This window comes from Ctenopharyngodon idella, chromosome 10, assembly GCF_019924925.1.
Source record: "Ctenopharyngodon idella isolate HZGC_01 chromosome 10, HZGC01, whole genome shotgun sequence".
In the NCBI taxonomy this organism is placed as follows: Eukaryota; Metazoa; Chordata; class Actinopteri; order Cypriniformes; family Xenocyprididae; genus Ctenopharyngodon; species Ctenopharyngodon idella.
In genome coordinates, this window is record NC_067229.1 from 47,495,682 (window position 1) to 47,519,638 (window position 23,957).

At 37.7% G+C, this 23,957-nt stretch overlaps 2 protein-coding genes across 7 annotated transcripts in view; both read left to right on the forward strand.

The window, feature by feature from the left end:
• Positions 1-17,529, forward strand: part of rasgrf2a (Ras protein-specific guanine nucleotide-releasing factor 2a) — a 35,453-nt gene extending 17,924 nt beyond the window's left edge. Inside the window, exons 13-29 of one of the 4 annotated variants that reach the window (XM_051908278.1) lie at positions 2,535-2,617; positions 4,011-4,259; positions 5,016-5,108; positions 5,561-5,964; positions 7,787-7,912; positions 8,121-8,210; positions 8,338-8,444; positions 11,519-11,631; positions 12,306-12,366; positions 12,441-12,544; positions 12,651-12,735; positions 13,642-13,839; positions 14,190-14,269; positions 14,952-15,069; positions 15,203-15,271; positions 15,440-15,575; positions 16,611-17,529. In XM_051908278.1, the coding sequence (XP_051764238.1) occupies positions 2,535-2,617; positions 4,011-4,259; positions 5,016-5,108; positions 5,561-5,964; positions 7,787-7,912; positions 8,121-8,210; positions 8,338-8,444; positions 11,519-11,631; positions 12,306-12,366; positions 12,441-12,544; positions 12,651-12,735; positions 13,642-13,839; positions 14,190-14,269; positions 14,952-15,069; positions 15,203-15,271; positions 15,440-15,538 (2,079 nt within the window). In that variant the 3' untranslated portion in view covers positions 15,539-15,575; positions 16,611-17,529. Of the gene's footprint in view, positions 1-2,534; positions 2,618-4,010; positions 4,260-5,015; positions 5,109-5,560; positions 5,965-7,786; positions 7,913-8,120; positions 8,211-8,337; positions 8,445-11,518; positions 11,632-12,305; positions 12,367-12,440; positions 12,545-12,650; positions 12,736-13,641; positions 13,840-14,189; positions 14,270-14,951; positions 15,070-15,202; positions 15,272-15,439 lie in introns of all 4 variants that reach the window. The other 3 variants (XM_051908279.1, XM_051908277.1, XM_051908280.1) reach the window with 3 other exon arrangements.
• Positions 17,530-17,798: 269 nt separating this feature from the next.
• On the forward strand, positions 17,799-23,464 carry ckmt2a (creatine kinase, mitochondrial 2a (sarcomeric)). Of its 3 annotated transcripts, none has more exons than XM_051908284.1 (10): positions 17,799-17,925; positions 19,228-19,417; positions 20,417-20,615; positions 20,908-21,003; positions 21,095-21,316; positions 21,469-21,554; positions 22,150-22,273; positions 22,415-22,549; positions 22,644-22,769; positions 23,219-23,464. In XM_051908284.1, the coding sequence occupies exons 2-10, from the start codon at positions 19,269-19,271 to the stop codon at positions 23,333-23,335; spliced, it is 1,254 nt and encodes a 417-aa protein (XP_051764244.1). In that variant the 5' UTR covers positions 17,799-17,925; positions 19,228-19,268; the 3' UTR covers positions 23,336-23,464. The 3 variants fall into 3 exon arrangements, with proteins under 3 accessions (XP_051764244.1, XP_051764241.1, XP_051764243.1); XM_051908281.1 differs by lacking the exon at positions 21,469-21,554 and adding an exon at positions 21,733-21,818 and having other exon boundaries at positions 17,800-17,925; XM_051908283.1 differs by lacking the exon at positions 21,469-21,554 and adding an exon at positions 21,733-21,818 and having other exon boundaries at positions 17,884-18,028.
• Positions 23,465-23,957: the final 493 nt, after the last annotated feature.

Sequence of the window (23,957 nt, forward strand, 5' to 3'; positions counted from 1 at the left end):
CCTCATGACGTTCCAAACCTGTAAGACTTTCGTTTATCTTCAGAACACAAATGAAGATCTTTTTAATGAAATCTGAGAGCTTTCTGTCCCTCCATTGACAGGCTACGCAACTACCACTTTATTTACAAAATATTAATCTCCAACACACGTTCACGCAACAACGTCTGCTGTCGCGTCAACACAACACATGTGTTGGGGTTGCTCTCGTGAACGCGCGTTGGAGATTAATATTTTGTAAATAAAGTGGTAAATTATGTTTTTTTTTTGAGCAAACAAAGCACTCGCGTTGCTTCATAAAACTGAAGTTAAACCGCTGGAGTCACATGGATTACTTTAAGGCTCTGTTTACACTTGGTATTAAAGAATTAGTTCACTTCAGAATTTGAATTTCCTGATAATTTGCTCACTCCCATGTCATCCAAGATGTTTATGTCTTTCTTTCTTCAGTCGAAAAGAAATTAAGGTTTTTGAGGAAAACATTCCAGGATTTTTCGCCATATAGTGGACTTCACTGGGGACCAACGGGTTGAAGGTCCAAATGTCAGTTTCAGTGCAGCTTCAAAGAGCTCTACACGATCCCAGACGAGGAATAAGGGTCTTATCTAGAGAAACGATCAGTCATTTTCTAAACAAAATTAAATTTATATACTTTTTAACCACAAATGCTCGTCTTGCGCTGCTCTGCGATGCTCCACGCATTACGTAATCATGTTGGAAAAGTCAAGTCAAACACCCTTTACAAAAAAAAGGTAAAACAACGATGTCGGACGATTTTGAAGTTGGAGGAGAAAATGAGATGGAGTTTTTCACCCTACCATCGTACTTCCATCTACATCACGTGTGACCTTTCCAACATGATTACGTAATGCGTGGCGCATCGCAGAACAGTGCAAGACGTGCATTTGTGGTTAAAAAGTATATAATGTTTATTTTTTTTAGAAAATGACCGATCGTTTCACTATATAATTCCTCATCTGGGATCATGTAGAGCCCTTTGAAGCTGCACTGAAACTGACATTTGGACCTTCAACCCGTTGAACCCCAGTGAAGTCCACTATATGGAGAAAAATCCTAGAATGTTTTCCTCAAAAACCTTCATTTCTTTTCAACTGAAGAAAGAAAGACATGAATATCTTAGATGACATGGGGGTGAGTAAATTATCAGGAAATTTGAATTCTGAAGTGAACTAATCCTTTAACTAATCCCAGATCACAAGTGGACGACACTAAATACAGGTGTAAACGGGGTGTAAAACGTTTTGAGTTTGTCCACTTTTGACCACTTCCAGAGGTAGTCGAAAACGCATTCAACCGGATTGCTTTCATAGTGTAAACGCTCATGTGGACAAATGCGTTTGAATAGCCACTAAAGATGGTCTACTCTCCATCCACTGACCTAATGCATAAACATTATGGGAAGAGCGCTGGCTAGACGGGATTTAAACTTTGTCAGCTGAAGACAAAGCTGAATACTGTAAGCAGGGCCTAAGTTGCGTAGGCTGTCAATGGAGGGACAGAAAGCTCTCAGATTTCATTAAGAAGATCTTCATTTGTGTTCTGAAGATGAACAAAAGTCTTAAGGGTTTGGAACGACATGAGGGTGAGTAATTAATGACAGAATTTTCATATTCTGAATTTTGTGATCATATATCATAACTAGACCTTCTGTGAAAATGACAGACTTCTCTCTGGTGATGTATGCAGGACTTCTCCAATCATTTTTTTAGTGCGCCTTAACTCCGCCCCTGCAAGCTTGCTTTCATCTGCCTCAACTTTTGAGTGCCACGCCCACATCTCAACATCCAATCAGCAGCTGATGCACAGAGCCATGCAACCCCACCCTACATTTTTTCTTTTTTGAAAATCCGTTACATTCAGATGTACGTCATAATATGGAAGAGAAGATCTGTCACTTCTTCTGTTTCATCATGACTTTCATCAAACCTTTCACAATATGTGCATCTGTAGAACGAGCTGCAGATGATAATCTGACAGCTTTTCTAAGAATATTACAACTCTTAAGAAGCATGAAAATGCATGGACCAGAATTTTTATTCTTTTAAATAATGAAGTGGAGAAATCGTAGAGATTCAGTCAAACCCAAAGAGCAGAAGTTCACACACAGGCTATTATTTTCTTCCTAGAAAGCAACAAGAGTGAGAAGTTTCCATTATATTTGCATTGACACAAATAGTTTCACTGACTTCACGGTTTTTGCATACTATATTTAGTAAGAGCTGTCTGTTATACATTTTGCCCTAGGGATAAACCAGTATACAAATTCCAGTTTTACATGCTTCAATGTAAAACTGGAATTGTTTAATTCCCTCTTAGAAGAGGAGTTTGAATAGGAAAAATAAGCCCTAATATGATCCGCTTTCAATATCATTCTAATCAGACAGCTGATAGCTGATAACGATTGTTTACTGCTCCCGCAGTTTGTTCATTTTGACTCATGTTACAGTTGCTAGTGCGTGAGAGTGAAGTCATTCCGTTCTGTTTTACTTATCTCCATTTTTATGATGTTTGCATAGTGCATTGACAACATTCGCTGCAATGGCTTGATGACCAGCGTGTTTGAGGACAACTCCAAAGTCACCGTGCCTCACATGATCAAGTAAAACACAATTATATTAATATTTTACATGTATTCATTTAGCAGTATTATGTATATACTATTATTGCATTTATTAATATTTTGAATTAGCTTTTATTTTTATATTTTCAGTTTTTATTTTAGTTTTAGTAATTTTGTTTGCTTTTCTCATTTTAACTTTTATTTTTATATCATTTTTAGACATTTTAATAACTTATTTCATATCCATTCGTTTATTTTTGTTCACATTTTTGTTTAAATTTAAGTTTTTCATCTAATATTTATATTTTTTTATTTCAGCATAATTTTGATTACCTAAAATGAGTTTTAAGTCAAGTCACCTTTATTTCTATGTTGTTTATACAATACAAATAGTTTCAAAGCAGATTTAAAGCCCGTTTACACAAAGAACGATAACTATAAAGATAACTATAATGATGTCTATATTTGCATCCACACCAACGAATGATAATGGTCTGTTTATTCTAATCTCACGCGTTGCGGTTTCAAAATGTGTACAACATGTTTTTGCTGTTCTTGTTGCATTCACACAGCTTTAACCAGCAGATGTTTCGAGTGAATAGCTAGTGTAATCGATCTAATCTAACAGTGAATTTAGCTGATGAAGTCAATATAATGGAATAAAAACAACGACTAGTCTTTTTCACTGCAACTTCAAAGGAAGCAAGACAATGTCGTCGAACTAGCGCTGGATACCTGAGGTCATTTTATGTTACACTGTTTGCTAACCTAGCATAATAATCTCATTGTTAATACTTCTCACCATTTATTCCGAGGGTATGACCGATTGTTTTCCATTTATCCATTTTCTTTAAAGTATCCTTGAAAAGGGGGTTTGAATTGTCAAACACTTCTCCGCAATGTCGTCTGCCATTTTAAATGCGCAAGCCCTTAAATTAAATTAGAATGGATTCTGATTGGCTGTCAGTGTTTTATCGTTCAACAGCTGGAAAAAAAATCTTTCTGAAAGTGATCCCAATGATATCGTTCCTCTATATCGTTATAGCTGTGGTGTGGACAGTGCTATACTTTTATATTTAGAACGATTTTTAGAACTATATATTTATCGATATCTTTATAGTTATAGCTCTTAGTGCACTGGCCTTATAGTAATAAACAAGAAAATGACCATCAATGATGCAAACTTCATCAAATATAAGACAAATTCAGATTCTGCTGTAAAGCAACTCTACAGAAGACAATAGGGTCATTATTCAACTAACTATTCAATTCAGTTCAATGATTCAGTTCAGTGTCGGCATTCAAGTTTTGTTCTCATCCAATAGTGTCAGTTTAACTTAACAAACGCTGAACCGTTCCAGATGAACTCACTGTAAATAGTTGGTTCAACTTGATTTTTGTTCTCACGCTCATCCATAACTATGATCCGCAGGTCTGATGCCCGACTGCACAAAGACGACGTGGACATCTGCTTCAGTAAGACGCTGAACTCCTGCAAGGTGCCACAGATCCGTTACGCCAGCGTGGAGAGACTCCTGGAGAGGCTGACCGACCTGCGCTTCCTGTCCATCGACTTCCTCAACACCTTCCTCCACACCTACCGAATCTTCACCACTGCTGCTGTGGTGATGGACAAACTGGCTGACATCTACAAGAAGCCCTTCACCTCTATACCTGTCAGGTTAGAGTTCCTAGAGTTTTTCTGAATTTAAATTTTACTCGATTCAATGCAATGTGATTCATTTTGGTATGTTTTTCTCACATTCAAAACATGTTCTTCATCCTTGTCTGAATGCCAATCATCATTGTGATGATTGTGGTACCCTTAATTTGTTTAAAAAAAATTATTATTATTTTTTTTCTTAAGAAATAAAACGATACTTTTTTCAGCAAGGATGCATTAAACTACAGTTGTTTATAATGTTTTCCAATAATAATAATAATGATCAAATAATCATCATTTCTATTTTAAACTGGAGCACTGGCTGTTGAAATTGGAGCTTTGGCATGACAAAAAATAACAAAATGTTTTCTATCGTAATATAATTTACAAAAAAATAAATTAATAATTTTTCATTTAATTACTTTTATTAAATTTAAGTATTTTATTATCAAATAAATGCAGCTTTGGTGATAAGAATCTTCTTCCAAAAATTTACTGATCAAAAACTTTTGAACTATTATTAATTAATGGAATATTAGGGCTGCTTATTTCTCATTTCAAAGCACACAAACCTATGTTGATAATTTATAATGATTTTAATTGATTAGTTCAGTACACTGTGTGTACACAGTACACACAGTAAACATTAGTACCTTTGCAGTACACTAAAAGATGCACACTGGAAGTTAAGGTTTGGATCCATCTGTGTCTTCAGACCACAGAACTCACTCTTTTCCCCCGATCCTCTGCTTCCTGCCTCACTGTCACTCGCAGGGTTCAGTATCATTCTTCCGACCGTTTGTCCATCTCCTCCATCTGTCCAGACTACAGCCTGAAGATCACAAGGCTTGCGCTGGACCAGTCCAAGTAACTCATCCCTCGTCTCTCCCTCTGTCTCTTTTTGTTTTACATGTTTGTAGTATTTTCCCTCATGTCCATTTTATAATATCTGTCAAGGTTTCTTGTCATAATTTAGTTTTTCATGATCACTTTCCACCCTTTCTGACCCTTAAACAGGTTCTTTTTGCTACTGTACCTTCAAGACTTTTATATGTAAATGTTAGTTAATGTGTGTTTTAAAACACAAACTGGTATTTCTAGAAGGGAAGATTTTATTGTGAGATGCATTTATTCACAGATAGATAGATAGATAGATAGATAGATAGATAGACTTCTATATGTAAATGACCTCTCTTGTGAAGCAGGGTTTTATTTTAGGGTTAATGTTTGCTTTTAAACATAAACTGTTTTTCTAGAAGGCAAGATCTGGTTGTGAGATGCATGTATTCAGTTGTTTCCATCTTACGTCGATGGTTCAGGTCCCTCGAGCTTTTCTTCGCCACCAACCAAGGCCCCTGGAGTGGAGAACACCTGAACAACAAATCCCCCCGGCTTTCTCGCAAGTTCTCCTCCCCTCCACCCATCTCCATCCCCTCGCGCACGTCTTCCCCCATCCATTCCCGAAAGCTGTCCCTTAGCTCTCCTGTGAGCTGTAAGAGCGGCGCCTTGGACCTGTCGACGGCCAGTTCCTCTGCGGCAAGCAGCCCGACGTCTCCCTACAACCCCATCATCTCCTCCCCTCCCCACACCTGCACCAAAGCCCCTCTGGACCTCAGCCGGGGCCCCAGCTCCCCCGAGCTCAGCCCCTCCACCCCAGAGGAGGGCGGGGAGCTGCCGCGAATAGATGCTTTCTGTGGGAAGCTGCGACGGAGTATTCGACGAGGTGAGCATTGTTGTGTGTCCTCTATTGTTCAGCCTCAAATGAAGAGCAGCTCGTCTGAAAGCCAGTGTGACATGATAACATTTCTGTTTGATGCTTAGAAGGATATTAAACATGAATATGGATGACTCTTGTTGAGATCTTATGTGATCTTATACTCAGTCTCCTCTCACTGCTCTTGAGAGCATTTTGTCTTTTGTCACACTGCTTATTTGAGCTGTTCATCTCAATATCAGAACAATAGATAGTACAATAGACAGACAGAAAGAAAGAGATAGACAGGCAGATAGACAGGCAGATAGATAGATAGATAGATAGATAGATAGATAAACAAACAGATAGATAGATAGATAGATAGATAGATAGATAGATAGATAGATAGATAGATAGATAGACTGACAGATAGATAGACAAACAAACAGATAGACTGACAGATAGATAGATAGATAGAGATAGATAGATAGACTGACAGATAGATAGACTGACAGATAGATAGATAGATAGATAGATAGATAGATAAACAAACAAACAGATAGACTGACAGACAGACAGACAGATAGATAAATAGATAGATAGATAGATAGATAGATAGATAAACAAACAAACAGATAGATAGATAAACAAACAGATAGATAGATAAACAAACAAACAGATAGACAGACAGACAGACAGACAGACAGACAGATAGATAGATAGATAGATAGATAGATAGATAGATAGATAGATAAACAAACAAAACAGATAGATAGATAAACAAACAGATAGATAGATAGATAGATAAACAAACAAACAGATAGACTGACAGACAGACAGATAGATAAATAGATAGATAGATAGATAGATAGATAGATAGATAGATAGATAAACAAACAAACAGATAGATAGATAAACAAACAGATAGATAGATAAACAAACAAACAGATAGACAGACAGACAGACAGATAGATAGATAGATAGATAGATAGATAGATAGATAGATAAACAAACAAAACAGATAGATAGATAAACAAACAGATAGATAGATAGATAGATAAACAAACAGATAGACTGACAGACAGACAGACAGACAGATAGATAGATAGATAGATAGATAGATAGATAGATAGATAGATAGACTGACAGATAGATAGATAGATAGATAGATAGACTGACAGATAGATAGATAGATAGATAGATAGATAGATAGACTGACAGACAGACAGATAGATAGATAGATAGATAGATAGATAGATAGATAGATAGATAAACAAACAAACAGATAGATAGATAAACAGATAGATAGATAGATAGATAGATAGATAGATAGACTGACAGATAGATAGATAGATAAATAGATAGATAGATAGATAGATAGATAGATAAAGAAACAGATAGATAGATAGATAAACAAACAGACAGATAGATAAATAGATAGATAGATAGATAGATAAACAACCAAACAGATAGATAGATAGATAGATAAACAAACAGATAGATAGACTGATAGATAGATAGATAGATAGATAGATAAACAAACAGATAGATAGATAGATAGATAGATAGATAGATAGATAAACAAACAGATAGATAGATAGATAGATAGATAGATAAACAAACAGATAGATAGATAGACTGATAGATAGATAGATAGATAGATAGACAAACAGATAGATAGATAGATAAACAAACAGATAGATAGATAGATAGATAGATAGATAGATAGATAGATAAACAAACAGATAGATAGATAGATAGAATTGTAAACACTCTGTTTTCTTTGTTTATCAATGATAATAATTCGACATCACTCTAAACACATGACTGTGGTTGTTGATGTTTCTGACAGCTGTACTGGAGTCAGTATCGTTGGACAAGTTCATTCCTGAGACGCCCACGTCCAGTGATTCTGCAGACATGTCTCCATGCCGCTCCCCGTCCACACCGCGACACCTTCGCTACCGACAACCTGCAGGTCGCCTGAACTTCTCAAATATACATATTCTACACTTCAGTGTAGAATATGTTGGTCAAGGCTTCTTAGTCTTGTTCTTGTTGGTCAAAGCTTCTTAGAACAAATACAACATTTAGTTTTAGTGCAAATCTTTAAAATATGTAGTATTCCAGGAAGGAATGCTCGTGAACTTATTTAACAGTGCTTTTCTCTCGTTGTGTCCTCATAGGTCAGTCTCCCGAGAGCTCCCGCTGTGCTGTGTCCCCCGCGTCCGCCTTCGCCATCGCCACCGCCGCAGCTGGACACAGCAGCCCGCAAGGTTAGACGACACTGATGGGGTCAGACAGCTCCCCTCGCCGCTGAAACAGATCTCCTATCGGGTCTTTGTTCAGTCATGACACGGCTCTGGGGAATCTAACAGGATTCTCCTACTGTCTCTCATTCAGGGTTTACCAACCCAGAGAAATCGTACGATAAAGAGTTCCTTATCCGCAGGGCCGCCACCAACAGAGTGCTCAACGTCCTGCGCCACTGGGTTTCCAAACACTCACAGGTTTGTGTGACTTGCATCATTTCCAGCCTGCCAGTTTTCCCCGACAGCCTGTCCTTGAGCAATTTATTATTCATAATAGAGACATGACTTGCACGGAGGACGCCACATGTGTATAGGGTAGAAATTTTAACTATCTAAAATAGATGACACCATACTTTCCCCAGCTGATTAATCACAGCCCCATTTATTTATTTTAATTTTACATTCAATGTAATTAAGTTGGCTTGAGAAAGCCAACTTACTGATCTACTATTTAAGATTATTATTATTCTTATGAGCCAAAATTTAAACAGTATCTCCTCCTAGAGGTTTTAAGCTACAAACACCAAACTGGGCTCAGACCTTCAGACTGTTGTGACTCGGTGTGCTGTATCTTTTCAAACTTATCCGACTTTTAACGGACGATCAAATCTACAAAAAGTCCCATACACTTTAATTTTGGGGGTCAAAACTTTTATACAATAACTCTAATAGATACATAGTGGATGAAGCTTAAATACTCTATCACTAGCAAAGCCTAGCAACTAGCTTAGGACATGCTAGCAATGTGTTAAATGTTATATCATGCTAGCAACAATTAATGATAACCACATGTTAAAACATGTTAGCAATGTGTTAAATCATGTTAGTAATGTGTTAAAACATGGTAATGTTAACATGTTTCATGTTAACAATATACTAAAACATGTTAGCAACATGTTAAATCATGCTAGCAACATGCTAATTCATGCTAGCAATGTGCTAAAAAATGGTAACAACATGCTAATTCGTGCTAGCAACATGTTAAAACATGCCAGCAACATGCTAATTTGTGCTATCTATCTATCTATCTATCTCAAGTAAAATCCCCAGAGTTAAATCAACTCTGCTCAGAGTGCATATGGTCCCTCTCTAAATAGTGTTAAAGTAACACTGAACCAGAGTTAAAGTTAATGAGATAATTAAGCAATTAATATGACTGTGACTGAAGTCAGTTGTAGTTCTTGTGTTTCTCTTAGTGTTTCTTCAGTGATTCTGCTTGTTAACAGCAGGTGTTCATCACTAATGTGCATTCATTACTTAATTAATTGCTTAATTATCTCATTAACTTTAACTCTGCTTCAGTGTTATTTTAACACTATTTAGAGAGGGACCATATGTACTCTGAGCAGAGTTGATTTAATTCTGGAGATTTTGCTGTGATATCTATCTGTTTTTCTGATAGACTTTATTGTCTTTAAAACATTCAAACTTTAAACTTAAAACAACTTCAGAAGTAAAACCTTCAAACTTTAAGCTTTTAAAACTTTTTCAAACTTTCTGGTTTGGCTTTCTCAAGCCAACTTCAAAGTTTGTCATCAAACTTTACTCATCTAGTTAATTATTATCTTTTCATCAACTCACAAACCCTCTTTTTTAAATTTTACAAAATGTCATTAAGCTCAAACAGTAGATTTACATTGCTATTGTACCTGTTCATGATTATGCGATTTATTAGTTGCATTTTATGATCTGCATTCAGCATGTGACTCTATCAGGACAGACCTGCAGCCCACCAGTTTCAGACAGCTGCTATGACGTGGCCTTACACCTCATGAACGCAGCCTTTGTCAGACCTGCTTTACGCTTCAGTCCTTCATCGTGTGCAATAGTGACTGCGCTGAAATGTCAGCAGACCCCTGAGGGCCCCGCGCTGTTAACACATGTCAGGAACAGAGCAGCATATCACTTTGCACCACAGCTACATGCAACCAGTCAAATCTATTCCATCTTCTAGTGTGCATTTGAAGGAAACTGGTGGTTAATTTATTGTAGTATGTACCATACTTCAAACTTCTGGCTCACAGTAGTTTTAATAAGCAGGCAGTTATTTAGCAGATGCTTTTATCTAGTGATATATGAATAGTGAGTATTGTAATGACTGATGCTGATATCTAGAGAGCAGTGTGGCTGATATAACGCCAATAAATTGCTTAAACTCAAACATGTATTTTACAAACTAAGGGGTGATTTTTTTTTTTTTTTTTTTTCAAGCTGCCTTGAAACAATACTGTAGATTCTGTGAAATGCACTATACAAATAATATTGTCTTGGATATTTACTCAAATTCACTTTAAAAATTGAAAACTGAAAAAAAGTAGATATATTTAAATACACTACTGTTAATTAGTTGGGGGTCAGTAAGATTCTTTTTAAAAATATTAATACATTTATTCAACAAAGATGCATAATATTATGGAAGCTTGTTTCCGCCACGGAATTAAAAGATAATTTATCTCGCAATTGTTACGTTTTTTATCGCAATTGCGAGTTTATATCTCGAAATTCTGACTTTTTTTCTTGCAATTACAAGTTTATATCCCATAATTCTGACTTCTTTTCTCAGAATTGTAAGATATATGCTAAAACATGTTAGTAACATGTTAAATCATGCTAGCAAAAAATGCTAATTCATGCTAGCAATGTGTTAAAAAATGCTAACAACATGTTAATTCGTACTAGCATCATGTTAAAACATGTCAGCAACATGCCAATTTGTGCTAGCAATGTATTAAAACATGCTAGCAACATGTTAAATCATCTATTTATTTATCTGTCTGTTTTTTTTTTTGTGCTAGCAACGTATTAAAACATGCTAGCAGCATGTTAAATCATCTGTCTATCTGTTTTTCTGATAGACTTTATTGTCTTAAAACTTTAAACTTCAAACTACTTCAAAAGTAAAACATTCAAACTTTTTCAAACTTTCTGGTCTGGCTTTCTCAAGCCAACTTGTAAATTTGTAAAAAAAAAAAAAAAAAAAAAAAAAATCCATGCATCCGAGTTTACTCACTCATAGAGGACAATGTTCATGTTTGTTCTTCATGAACGGTTGGGTTGGTTCGGATTTACGTACTGTGTTCAGGCCATGACCATGACCATAAATGCATGAATTACAGGAACATCCTCCCGTTAAAAAGGGCACAACAGTGATGCTCAATGACGCTCATGAGTTTCGAACCTTTCCAGCATTAAACATTAGCCAGAATGGCCACTACATCATTCAACCCTGTTTTACGTATGGTCATTGCAACTCCATGTGTTTGTCTTTGCAGGACTTCGAGATGAACGCAGAGCTGACGACGGCTGTGGTCGCACTGCTGGAGGACGTGCTGCGAGATCCAGATCTTCTGCCGCAGGAGAGGAAGGCCACAGCTAACATACTGAGGTGAAACACACTCCAGTTTGTGTGCTTTGATTGATAAATCTTTAAAAATCTGAGAAAATAGTTTGATGTCTCAATGATAGATAGGTGGGATAATTCAAACAGCATATTTAATCAACTACTCACATTATGTTAGTTGAAGCATGTAAACTGCTGTTCAAAAGTCGGTAAGATTTTTAAATGTTTTTGTAAGAAGTCTCTTCTGCTCACCAAGGCTGCATTTATTTGATCAAAAATACAGTAAAAACAGTAAAATATTATTTCAATTAAAAGAACTATTTTCTATTTGAATATATTGTGATGCAAAGTTGAATTTTCAGCATTATTACTCCAGTCTTCAGTGTCACATGATCCTTCATATGCTGATTTCAGAAACATTTCTGATTATTATCAATGAAAACAGTTCATATTTTTGCAGAAATTGTGATACATTTTTCCCAGGATTTATAAAAAGCTGAATAAAAGTATCAATTTCTTTCCAAAAAAAAAAATTACTAACCCCAAACTTTTGAATGCTAGTATATGTGGAAGACAAGATTTGGGAGGAATTCTATGGGATTTTGTGAAATGGATTTAAATAAAACATATGTTCTATGGGGGAGCAAACATATGTCAGATAAATGATTAAATGACAGAGCTTTCATTTTAGGTGAACTGTTCCTTTAATCTTTCCCCAGTGCACTTTCTCAAGAAGATCAAGATGATTCACAGTTGAAGATTGAGGATATTGTCCAAATGGTTAGTGTCACTGAGCCAAAGTGTGTATAGATGTATTTCTTTCTTCCTTTTGTAATTTTGCATGTGATTTCTAGTCCGAGTGTCCGAGGGTCGAATGCTTTGAGTCACTGTCGGCGATGGAACTAGCGGAACAAATTACTTTACTGGACCATATTGTGTTCCGGAATATTCCATACGAGTGAGTACTTCATCAGAGCATAAATTAATACTCTAGAGTGTTTTATTCATAAATTGTTGGTGATTTACTATTTAGTAGTGTTTGATGAAGATGTTTGACTTTCTAGGGAGTTTCTTGGTCAAGGCTGGATGAAAGCGGACAAAAATGAAAGGACTCCGTACATCATGAAGACCAGTCAGCACTTCAATGATGTAGGCAAAAATTATAATCTATAAACAAAAGAAGTTCGGACACGCATCCTCAGATTTTAAGATAATAATGACTGAGTGTGTTTGCACAATTAAGATTTGTCTACAAAGCTAATTTTAGTCATTTAAGCAGAAGCTTTTGGAATAAAAGATGGTGAAGATGATTTTTTCTAGTATTTCTGAACATTATTTTGTATAAAAACTGATAGAAAATCAAAGCCATCAATCTAAACAAGTTGTGTTCCAAATTTGAGGTTGATATCTCAAAAAATGAGCTCTCAGTAAGGTTTTGTTTGGGTGCAGTACCAAACTTTTTCCATTAGATCCCAGCAATGGTATAGACAGCACTGGGATTTGTGATATTACAGTAGAGTTTTTACATCCATACCAACACACCCACACAATTATAGCTGCATAATTTATCCAATTGGCTCTATAATATGCAGAAGAAAACAGGAATAAAGCAAGTATTTGCTTTATCGGCCATACCTGAGAAAATGGCACCATATGGTAAAAAATAAAATTTTGAAGCCTTGCCAACAGAACGAAAGCCTATTAACAAAGACTGCATTATTTTATAGTTAAATGGCAATGGGATTAAAAAATGCAGTTTTAATGGGTTTCAATCAATGGGGATATTTTTGTCCAAAAGGTCCTGAGAGGAACTATTTTGTGTACCTAGTGTAAAATAGATATATTAAAGGAAATGAGGGTGAAATAGTAAAATTCCAATAAAAATACACACTTCTGCCAAAATTTATGCAGTTGGCATTAACACAGGCAAAATGATTAAAAAAAAAAAAAAAAAATGGAAAAGACAAAAAGTCTTTAAGGATGCACAAGGGTTAAATTCCTTCATGTGATGTGTATCAGAGCGAGTCAGTGTAACTGAATGATTTTTTTCAATAGATGAGTAATCTGGTAGCGTCTCAGATCATGGCTCAATGTGACGTGAGCTCCAGAGCCAACTCCATTGAGAAGTGGCTGGCTGTGGCGGATATATGCCGCTGTCTCAACAATTACAACGGAGTCTTGGAGATCACGTCCGCACTGAACCGCAGCGCCATCTACAGGTTAAAGAAAACATGGGCCAAGGTTTGCAAACAGGTAGGTTGAGAAAGCCTTGTACATCCTGATTTTGCAGAGTTAGACGCGTTCCTGGGTCAGCCTATTTTGTTGATCCAGGAACAACATTCCTGTTCGAAAATTTAGTCCTATCCCTACCCCTAATCCTAACCCTACCCAGAAGTTCCCTAAAATCAGAGGGAAATGATAGGTGAATAACACTGATGTACCCTGGTTGTAAGTTTAAATTTTTCCCTCAAATCTGATCAAAGTTGATTGGAATGTTGTACTTGGTGAAATCCTTAGATTCCATAGGATTGTAAACATCAAATAAACACAGCATTTATGTATTTTCTCCATTTTACCCATGCATGGATTTTGTTTATTGTCAGACCAAAGCACTCATGGACAGGCTGCAGAAGATAGTTTCATCTGAAGGGAGGTTTAAGAACCTGAGGGAAACTCTGAAAAAGTAAGTTTGTGTTTGTCATTTTTACACTGAATATTATGGAAGCTTGTTTCCACCATGAAATAAAAAATGAAAAAGGTAATTTCAACTTTTTATCTTATAATTCTGACTTCTTTTCTTGAAATTGTGAGTTTATATCTCACAATTCTGACTTTTTTTCTCAGAATTGTGAGATATAAACTCACAATTGCGATTTATAAAGTCAGAATTGTGAGTTATAAAGTCAGAATTTGATCAAATGATAAAAATGATAAAAACTCGCAATTGCGAGGAAAAAAAGTCAAAATTGCAACTTTATATCATGCAGTTCTGACTTTATATCACACAATTCTGACTTTATAACTCTCAATTCTGACTTTACAACTCGCGGTTTATATCTCGCAATTCTGAGATTGCATCAGAATTGCGAGTTATAGTCAGAATTGCATGATAAAAACTCGCAATTGCAAGAAAAAAGTCAGAATTTCAACTTTATATCATGCAATTCTGACTTTATATCACAATTCTGACTTTATATCACGCAATTCTAAGAAAAAAAGTCAGGATTGTAAGATGCAAACTTGCAATTGCGTGATAAAAAGTCGCAATTACCTTTTTTATTTTTTTATTTAGTGGCGGAAACAAGCTTCCATAGAATATAAAAACATACACTGTAACTTTTTTTGGTGTTGAAATTAATCCACAGCTGTAACCCTCCGTGTGTGCCCTATCTGGGCATGTACCTGACGGATTTGGCGTTTATCGAGGAAGGAACGCCCAACTTCACAGAGGAGGGGCTCGTCAACTTCTCTAAAATGAGGATGGTAAATGCTCAAATTACTTCAGTTTACATCGTTCTTGAACTTGTGGCATCAGGATGCTATCAGGATTTTAAAAGAAACAGTTCACATTTTGTAGTCATCAGTAAAGAGTTTTGACTTTTGTTGTACTTTACAGATCTCACACATAATACGAGAGATCCGACAGTTTCAGCAGGCACCCTACAGGATAGAACTGCAACCCAAGGTACCGTCTTGACGTATAGCGAGACCTTATGGAAGCAGTAGATATAGAATTGCTTTAGGCCAAGTGCACACTTCATTTGTCATGCACAACTGAGCTTCAGTCTGATTGTGTGTGCTAACAATTGAACCAAGTGTGGAGTCCTGTTATGATTCACTGTTCTTCTCTCAGGTAACACAGTTCCTCCTTGACAAGACTCTTGTAATGGACGAGGACACGCTTTATGAATTATCTCTGAAGATTGAGCCAAGACTCCCTCCTGCCAACTAAGCGTGACAAGAATGTTTACACCAGACGCAGATATCAAGTAAGAGAGTTTTGTAGTCAGTTTGTGGGAATCAATACTTCCAATCTTTCCATATATTTACTTCATTGCATATCATTTTGTATTGTGAATTTTTTTCTTCTGTAAACTCAGGTATAAATGTGCCTTTTTGTAAATATTATGTACAGTTATTATATTCCGGAGTGCATATTTCTAGCATGATACATTTTAATATCAATTTGATAATCTCTTGAAATGTTTTTACCTGAATGCAAAATATCAGTTCCATTTTAAAAGTCTGATCATTCCCTTAGTATAGTATAATGAGAATCATATTTGTATGTGTGCAAATGTCTGTTCAGATTCTCGCTGAAGTGTGTGATTGATGTTCGCTGCTCCTATTTTGACAAGCAAGTTTCTTAATCACTCGTCCATTAAAATCCGCCCATATGTATGTCAATTCTTTAATCTGGAGTTTGCTGAAATGTCGAAGCTCAAACAAGCACCTTTACTGTTTACCAAAAGAAATATTTGTCATTTGTTAATGTTAGGGATTATTCGTTTACACAGCAGGTCAGCTGCATTTTGCCACGAGGCTGCATTTGCTCATTTAGCATGTTTTTGTTTGTAGAAATATTTGATATTTTTGGCTTGTGTTTGCATGAATCTGTATTTAATATACAGTAATCTTAGAAAATTCATTTTCATTATATTTTAAATTTGTCTTTAACTTACGGATTAACAATTGCAGGTTCTATTGTTCAAAGCATTATGTATATTCTACACTTAACTCTTTCCCTGCCAGCGTTTTTTTTTTTTTTGATCATTTTCACAAAACTTTCATGGCCCCCAGAATATTTTGTTGTATGAATATCTGAACACACAATATATCAAAAGAAATACATCTCTTTCTAGACATCTCACAATATATCTCTTTGAATGGGGAAACATCAAATTCTCCAAAGTTGATCACCAAGCTTATGATTAAATTTCATATTTGAATTCACCAATGAAACAGCTGAATCATAAATTTTCCTTCTAAACCCTCAAATCATGACAAAAAACTGCATTTTTCAGGTTGAACCAGCCAATGCACATGTGCAGTCCTAAGCGCGCATCTCAGAACGCTGACTGTTGACAGCTGCAGTGACGCAGTGACTTTACCAATTGGCGATTGGCTCTTTTATTTAGAAGGCGGGACTTATTCTCCCATATTGTGAGTTGCACTTTTCTCCAATTCATAGTAATAAGAGTGCACCGTCTTTGTGTATCTATTTAGATTTAATCAGGGTTGGAGCTAAACTCTGCAAGAAAGTGGACCTCGAGGGCCAGAGTTGAGAACCCCTGTGATAGGTTGTGTCGTAAATGACGGAAAATCTCATCAATGGCGGGGAAAGAGTTAATGAAACTGTTAAAAATGACCATTATAAAGTGATGGTAATGCCAAGGTACTTTAGAACTGATTTATTACCATATCTGTGTTCCATGGTATTTACACCGCAATCCATAAATGATGGTACTTTTTGGTGAATGCAGATAAAGTGGTTTATTGTTGATTTCAACTTGAGCAGGGATTTATTAACCAGTATACAGTTTTTTCATAAAGTTTACTCTACCCACATGTATCGTGGCAGAATTAAATTTTTAAACAAATGTTTTTAAGTGTGCATTTTAAGTCTGTTTTTGTACAAATAGAAACAGATTACTGTTTTTTGATTAATTCAAACATAGTTTCAGCAGAATATGTACAGTGCCCTGTTTATTTAATTGGTTATATATGTGTTTATTTTAACTTCTACCTGGAAAACATAGTCATTGAGAACTTTAAGCAGTCCTGCGTTGTTGTTTTTATTTAAACAATGTTGTTGACTCATGCACACTTCATGAAGGAGTGTCTTTACCTCTTTTCATATTTTCTTTTTTCAATCACCAACATAAATGTACACCTATCCATTGACATAACTGTAAATTATGAAATAAAACTTTTTTTGTCTTATCTTCTGTATGCTTGTTTTCTATTATGCATTCAAAAGATCAATTAGATATATCAATCTGTCTGTCTATATTTCTGGCTGTCTTGTGCATCTAAAAGTTGTGATTGTGATTTTAAAAAAGTATTGTAGAAGTCCACTTTTCCAGGTAAGACTAAGAAGTTTTAAAGAGCTGATAGTGGTTCTATTTAAGAGGTTGTGTATAGTGCAAAATGCTGGACCATGGCAGCAGGTCTCAAGGACAAGCCGGACACCAGACATGGGTTATGACCTGGCACTTACGTGGAAGAGGATTGGCCATCAGGTCGGCTTCTAATCCCATATCCTGGGAGGAGCGCCAGCTTCACTCTCAGACTGTGTGCTTTCTGACACAGCCTACTGTAACAGAGGAGACTCTACAGGTAAAACTTTCTTCTACTACTTAATCATAAGAATCACTTGAATCTAGATCCTTATCCAGAGAGAACTAAAGCTAAGTTTGAGAATAAGGAATTTCATTGGCTGGTAAGAAATAGTTTTCATTAATCTAATTTTTCATTTAACTAAAAATATTGAGAATGCCAGGTACAATGTGGTAAAGCCAACCATTAACTTTTTCTTTTTGCTTGGATATTTATCAAGTGCACTGCAGTGCATGTTTGATAGAACTTTTGATTCATTTTAAAACTTGACTAAAATATATTGCAGATACCCATACGGCACAGGTTAGTATTTCCACAAGAAGCATTTAGTGGAATCACTGTGCCATCTTTAAGGACATACAGTAGTTGTAGCATCTTACATTTACATTTATGCATTTAGCAGATGCTTTTATCCAAAGCAACTTGTCAAAGAGCCAACAATATTTGTAACGTACAATGCCAGGTTTATCAGACAACTAGATTATACCATAACCTAACATTATAGACTAATCCTTGAGTTAAAAGCCTAATAATCCCCCACAACTCCGCTGAGAGATAGACTTTAAACCACAGTGTAGTCCTGACGGGCCACCTGCTCAGAAGTATCACAGAGTGTTCATGGTTTTGCTGTTTTATGTAGATCTGAGTTCAGGCTGCCAGATTCTGGTTGGGTCTTGTGTACACTTGTGTGACCGGTTCAGAATGTCACGGCTGAGCACGAGGCCTCAGGATAGACTGATGCCAGTTGGGGCTTCGTTCCAAACACTTCATGTAGTCTGCTAGTCTATTAATAACACTTTCACTTTTAGAGAGTGGTGTCAACAGGGTTGGATTTGTCAATGATGTCACCAAATGTTAAAGTTTAAGAATCTGCATTAGAAAAACCCATATTCATTGACCAATGCTCTTAATATTTGTGGAATTGTCTTTAGTGTGGTTAATTGTAGGTTTGCAAACTGTAGAGTTGCATTTGAAGTGAATTTGAAGTTTTGTTTGGTTCTCTTTGACAAAATATGACAAAATTATGTTTAGCTTGTCTACTAAACTATGCCCTATATTTAAGAAAATCCTCAGAAACATTATAAAGGTTTCTCCATAATTGTCCTTTAGAAACCGGTAAAGGACAAGTCTTTAAGATTTGAGCTGTAACCAGTCTGTAGGCTGCCATCTTAAATCAGGTGACACTTTTCAGCCAAGGGCACCATCTGTCAACTAACACAACATTTGTTTGATAGCTAAAGTCTGAAATGGAGTATTTATTGCTATGATCATTCTGAAAACCTTGCCACTCTGTTCTACCAGTGCTGACCCGTCTGAACTTTTTGACAAAAAACGGTGTGAAGATGGCAAGCTCATTCGCCAAGATGATGTCGAGCCGCACCACTGGCTTGCTCATGGCGAGCCTTGGAGCTGGTGCTGTGGCAACCGGTTATCTACTGAGTGACAGTGCTGCCATTTCGGCAGAACAGAGGAGGAAACTGTACCCTCCCAGGTAAGCACTAGAATGGTTAATTCAATTACATCCCATTGATAATACTGCATGGAATATAGCTAGTCAGTGTATAACAAATATCAAGACTATTGCTTGCTTTATGATTACCATTTGTCAATTGACACATTGCTAATTCAGTAATCATGTCTGAATAAAATGCATGAGAGGCTAATATGATTTTAACATTCATCAAATGCACCCAGAAGGGTGCGGTATGTTTCTATTCCATCAGAGTTAACTTGCACCTGTTCTGTAATGGAAAAAAATATGATCAGGCGTAGAGTTCATGATGTACTGTGTGATGAAGTGCCACACGTTAAGTGAGTGAAAGGTAAATGGGTGGGAACATGACACTTAAGTAGCTTATGTCCTGTCCCACACTTTACCTCTTTTACACTCGTCCACGCTATTAGATGCCAAAGATCAAATCAGATCAGCAGTCCAAGATTGAAGTTTCTTGAAAGAACCTACTGTGAAGCGAGTTGGTCTTTTAGGTTGATCCAAGACCAACACCCTAAACCCTAAACAGTCAGCTGAGAAACTGCAGTAACTGTTTTTGATCAGTCAGTCTCTTGTCACAGTCCTATAGATTCTGGATTTAGGCCAAGTTCACAAGAAGTCCATCTGCCCCAAATGCCACTCTCAGGCTTTGCGATCATCTGAGTCCACACTGACATAATCCTGGATAGACTTTCGGGTAGTAATCCACTACCGTACTAAATTCTACACTGGTGTAGTCTCGTGATATGACTGATATCACTACTCTGCACATAGTGAATGAGTTGAACAGTCTTATAGCAGTAGATTGAAATGACCTTCTGTAGTGCCCCCTATGGCATCAAGATTGCTTCACTCTACTGCTGATCAAACTCCTCATTTCTATAAGAATTCCATGAGGGTTATTGCCAAAAACTTGGACATAATTTTCCTCTCAGTCACTTCTTCCACAGGGTCAAAGACAGAACATGACTTATGATGTGACACTGTGTTCCTCAACAGTGCTGACTTCCCTGACCTTCGCAAACACAACAACTGTATGGCCAGTGCGCTGACCCCTGCCATCTATGCCAAGCTTAGGGACAGGATTACCCCAAACAACTGGACTCTTGACCAGTGCATTCAGACTGGTGTGGACAACCCCGGACATCCCTTCATCAAGACAGTCGGGATGGTCGCTGGTGACGAGGAGAGCTATGAGGTACAGCAATACATTCATACTTCTCTTCTCAAGAAAGTTTTGTTCAACCCTTGCTGAAAAGACCAGCATGCTTCCATCTAGCTTCCTTGGAAGTTTTGCTGGTGAAGGGTACACCTATGTTGGTCTGCTAGCTAGACCAGCAACAAACCACTACTAAACAACATAAACCAGCTTGGCCAAGTCAAATTCATTATTGTATAAGCTGGTCTTTTCTACAAGATCTAATTTTGCCTCTCCTTAATGTCTTGCAAACTATTTAGGAGGGACAACACCCTTGACTTCTCTGTTACAGGTGTTTGCTGATATCTTTGATCCTGTAATCAAGGATAGACACAATGGCTATGACCCAAAGACTATGAAGCATCCCACTGACCTGGATGCCTCCAAGGTGCACGTCTGTTTTTATCTCTTCATGTAAAATAAGTTTCTCAGAGTTCCATTTGATTTTGTTTTCATCCTGGTTGTTCTTTATCTTGCAGATCCATTCAGGCATATTTGACGAACACTACGTCCTGTCCTCCCGCGTCCGCACAGGCCGCAGCATCCGTGGCCTCAGCCTTCCCCCTGCCTGCAGCCGCTCTGAGCGGCGTGAAGTGGAAAGAGTGGTTGTCCAGGCCTTGGCTGGCTTAAAAGGAGACCTCTCTGGACGTTACTACAGCCTGACTGAAATGAGTGAAGCTGAGCAGCAGAGACTTATCGATGTGAGTTGCTTCCATAAAGTTCTTTCTGTCATGGGATATTTTGGTCCTGACTGGGTTCTAGGTTAAGTGTTTGGTTGATAATGTGATTGGGTTTAACGGAGTTTCCACACATCATGATGCTGAACTCTTCCTTTCATGCTGGCATGGCTTAGGAGCATTTTCTCTTTGACAAGCCTGTGTCTCCTCTGCTCACTGCATCTGGGATGGCCAGGGATTGGCCCGATGCTCGTGGGATCTGGTAAGGCTAGAGTGAGAGAGAAGACGACATGGTAGCACAGCCCTAACAATCCCCACTCTTCCAAGTTTTTTATAGGTTACATTTGACACAAGCAAATTTCCGAGTGTCTGGTTTTCCCCTTATTCTGTTCTACTTCTCCAGTTCCACCTACCTTTGTCTACCTTTCATCCTTCTGTAGGACCACTTCCTGTTTGACAAACCTGTGTCCCCCTTGTTGACTTGTGCCTTTATGGCCCGTGACTGGCCAGATGCAAGAGGCATCTGGTATGGCTTTACGAAGTTCTTAGCATGACTTGATCACCATTTGTGTTGCTAACAAGAAGTCACATAAGAAATATATAAAAATTCTAATATTTGCCTGCAAGGAAAGAACTGCCTTCAGATAAACTGTATTCATATGTAGCTTAAATTCAATGTTAGATTGAATGCATGACATGGAACACTATTGCTAGAGGCTCTTGACTTCATAAAGCATGAAGGACTTAACTGGCATGACTGACGTGATTCGTCCATATACATTATATGGTTCCTTCATGGCATTTTGGTTTTGAGCAAGAGCTCCTTCTTGTCTCTTAAACATCCAATCATTTGCAAGGCATAACAATGAGAAGACCTTCTTAATATGGATCAATGAGGAAGACCACACCCGTGTCATCTCCATGGAGAAAGGTGGCAACATGAAAAGGGTGTTTGAGAGGTTCTGCAGAGGACTCAAACAGGTAAAACCTTCATACTTGTCCATTAACCAAGCTGACTGCTCAAGAACATATCTAGAGTTGTATATATTTGATTGTCTCATCTGTAAAATTGTCCTGTAAAGTTAATGTTTTTCATCTGTTGGCTGCTTCTCTGTTGAACAGGTGGAACATCTGATTCAGGAGCGAGGCTGGGAGTTCATGTGGAATGAACGTCTTGGTTACATACTGACCTGCCCATCCAACCTGGGAACTGGCCTCAGGGCTGGTGTACATGTCCGCTTACCAAAGCTCAGCAAGGTAACAGTAATTAGCTTCATCTTATAGTGAAAGCTTTCGGAAAGAAGGTGTATTGAATGGCGAAAACCTGTCTAATTAAAACAATTGCCTGTAGGACCCTCGTTTTGGCAAGATTCTGGATAACTTGCGGCTGCAGAAGCGTGGCACTGGAGGTGTAGACACAGCTGCGGTGGGCGACACCTTTGACATCTCAAACCTTGACCGCCTGGGCAAATCCGAGGTAGGTCATTCAAGCCATTGGGTTAACAACATAGAGATTTACATGTGTAATGTAGGCCAGGAAGAGCTGTGCCTGTAAACCTCACTCCCCTGGCCTCAAGAGGCACACTAGTGACTGACGCTGGAGGCTGCGGTCTTTAGCGTCCTTGTTAGCACGCCTGCCTCCCATGCAGGAGACGCCGGTTTGAATCCTGCTTGGAGCAGGTCGAGTAGGACCGGTTACATTTGGTGCCGTGACCCGGACAGAAGTGAGGTTTGGGGGGGTGAGTGTAACGTAGGCCAGTAAGAGTTGTGCGTGTAAACCTCACTCCCCTGCTAGACACTGCTGTCTTTAGTGTCCTTGTTAGCGCTCCTGCCTCCAATGCCAGTTCGAATCCTGCTTGGAGCAGGTCGAGCAAGACCGGTTACACGTGCATAAGATTCTGGTGTAACTCTGCTTTTCTGTGCCAGGTGGAACTGGTGCAGCTGGTCGTTGATGGTGTCAACTACCTTGTAGAGTGTGAGAAGAGGCTGGAGAAGGGCCAGGATATCAAGATCCCTGCACCCATCCAACATTTTAAGAAGTAAGCAACACTCTTGTGATGAAGGCTGGATCCAGTACAGCAAAGAGAAACATGGACACTGCTTCCACCAGTCCCAGAACTGAAGTTCTTATATGTATAGTAAGCTCAATAAAATGAACCCTAAAACTACAAATGCTTTTTTATTTCTTTGCAACCACTAACATCATGACGTGCACACGGCAAGCAATTGCTAGAGCTCTGCTATTACAATCAACAAAGACAATATACTTGGTAGCGGCGTAGATAGCTTTTTTTGCTAAAGCGGGTGCTCTAGTTTTGTGGTGTTGCTCGCTTTGCAGGGTAGACTCATCTTATGTTGCTGCCAGAAGCTTTTTACTCTTAAGTATTTAGCAGCAGGATGTTACTAACAATGTCAACACAGTTGCCCTGCTATCACAGACAGTAATGGGTTTATTACGACAACACTGAGCTAAGGTTCTAAGAACCCAATGTCTAGACACATGGCTCATGCACTACACTAATCAAACCAAGACTCTTTTTCTTGAAGATTTCTTAATGAGTCTGGGGTCTGACTTAACACAACGTCACCACCTCAAAGTCTATTTAATCATCCAAAGTAGTGATGCAATAAAAATCTTATCTATTAAAAATAATTTTTATTCCTC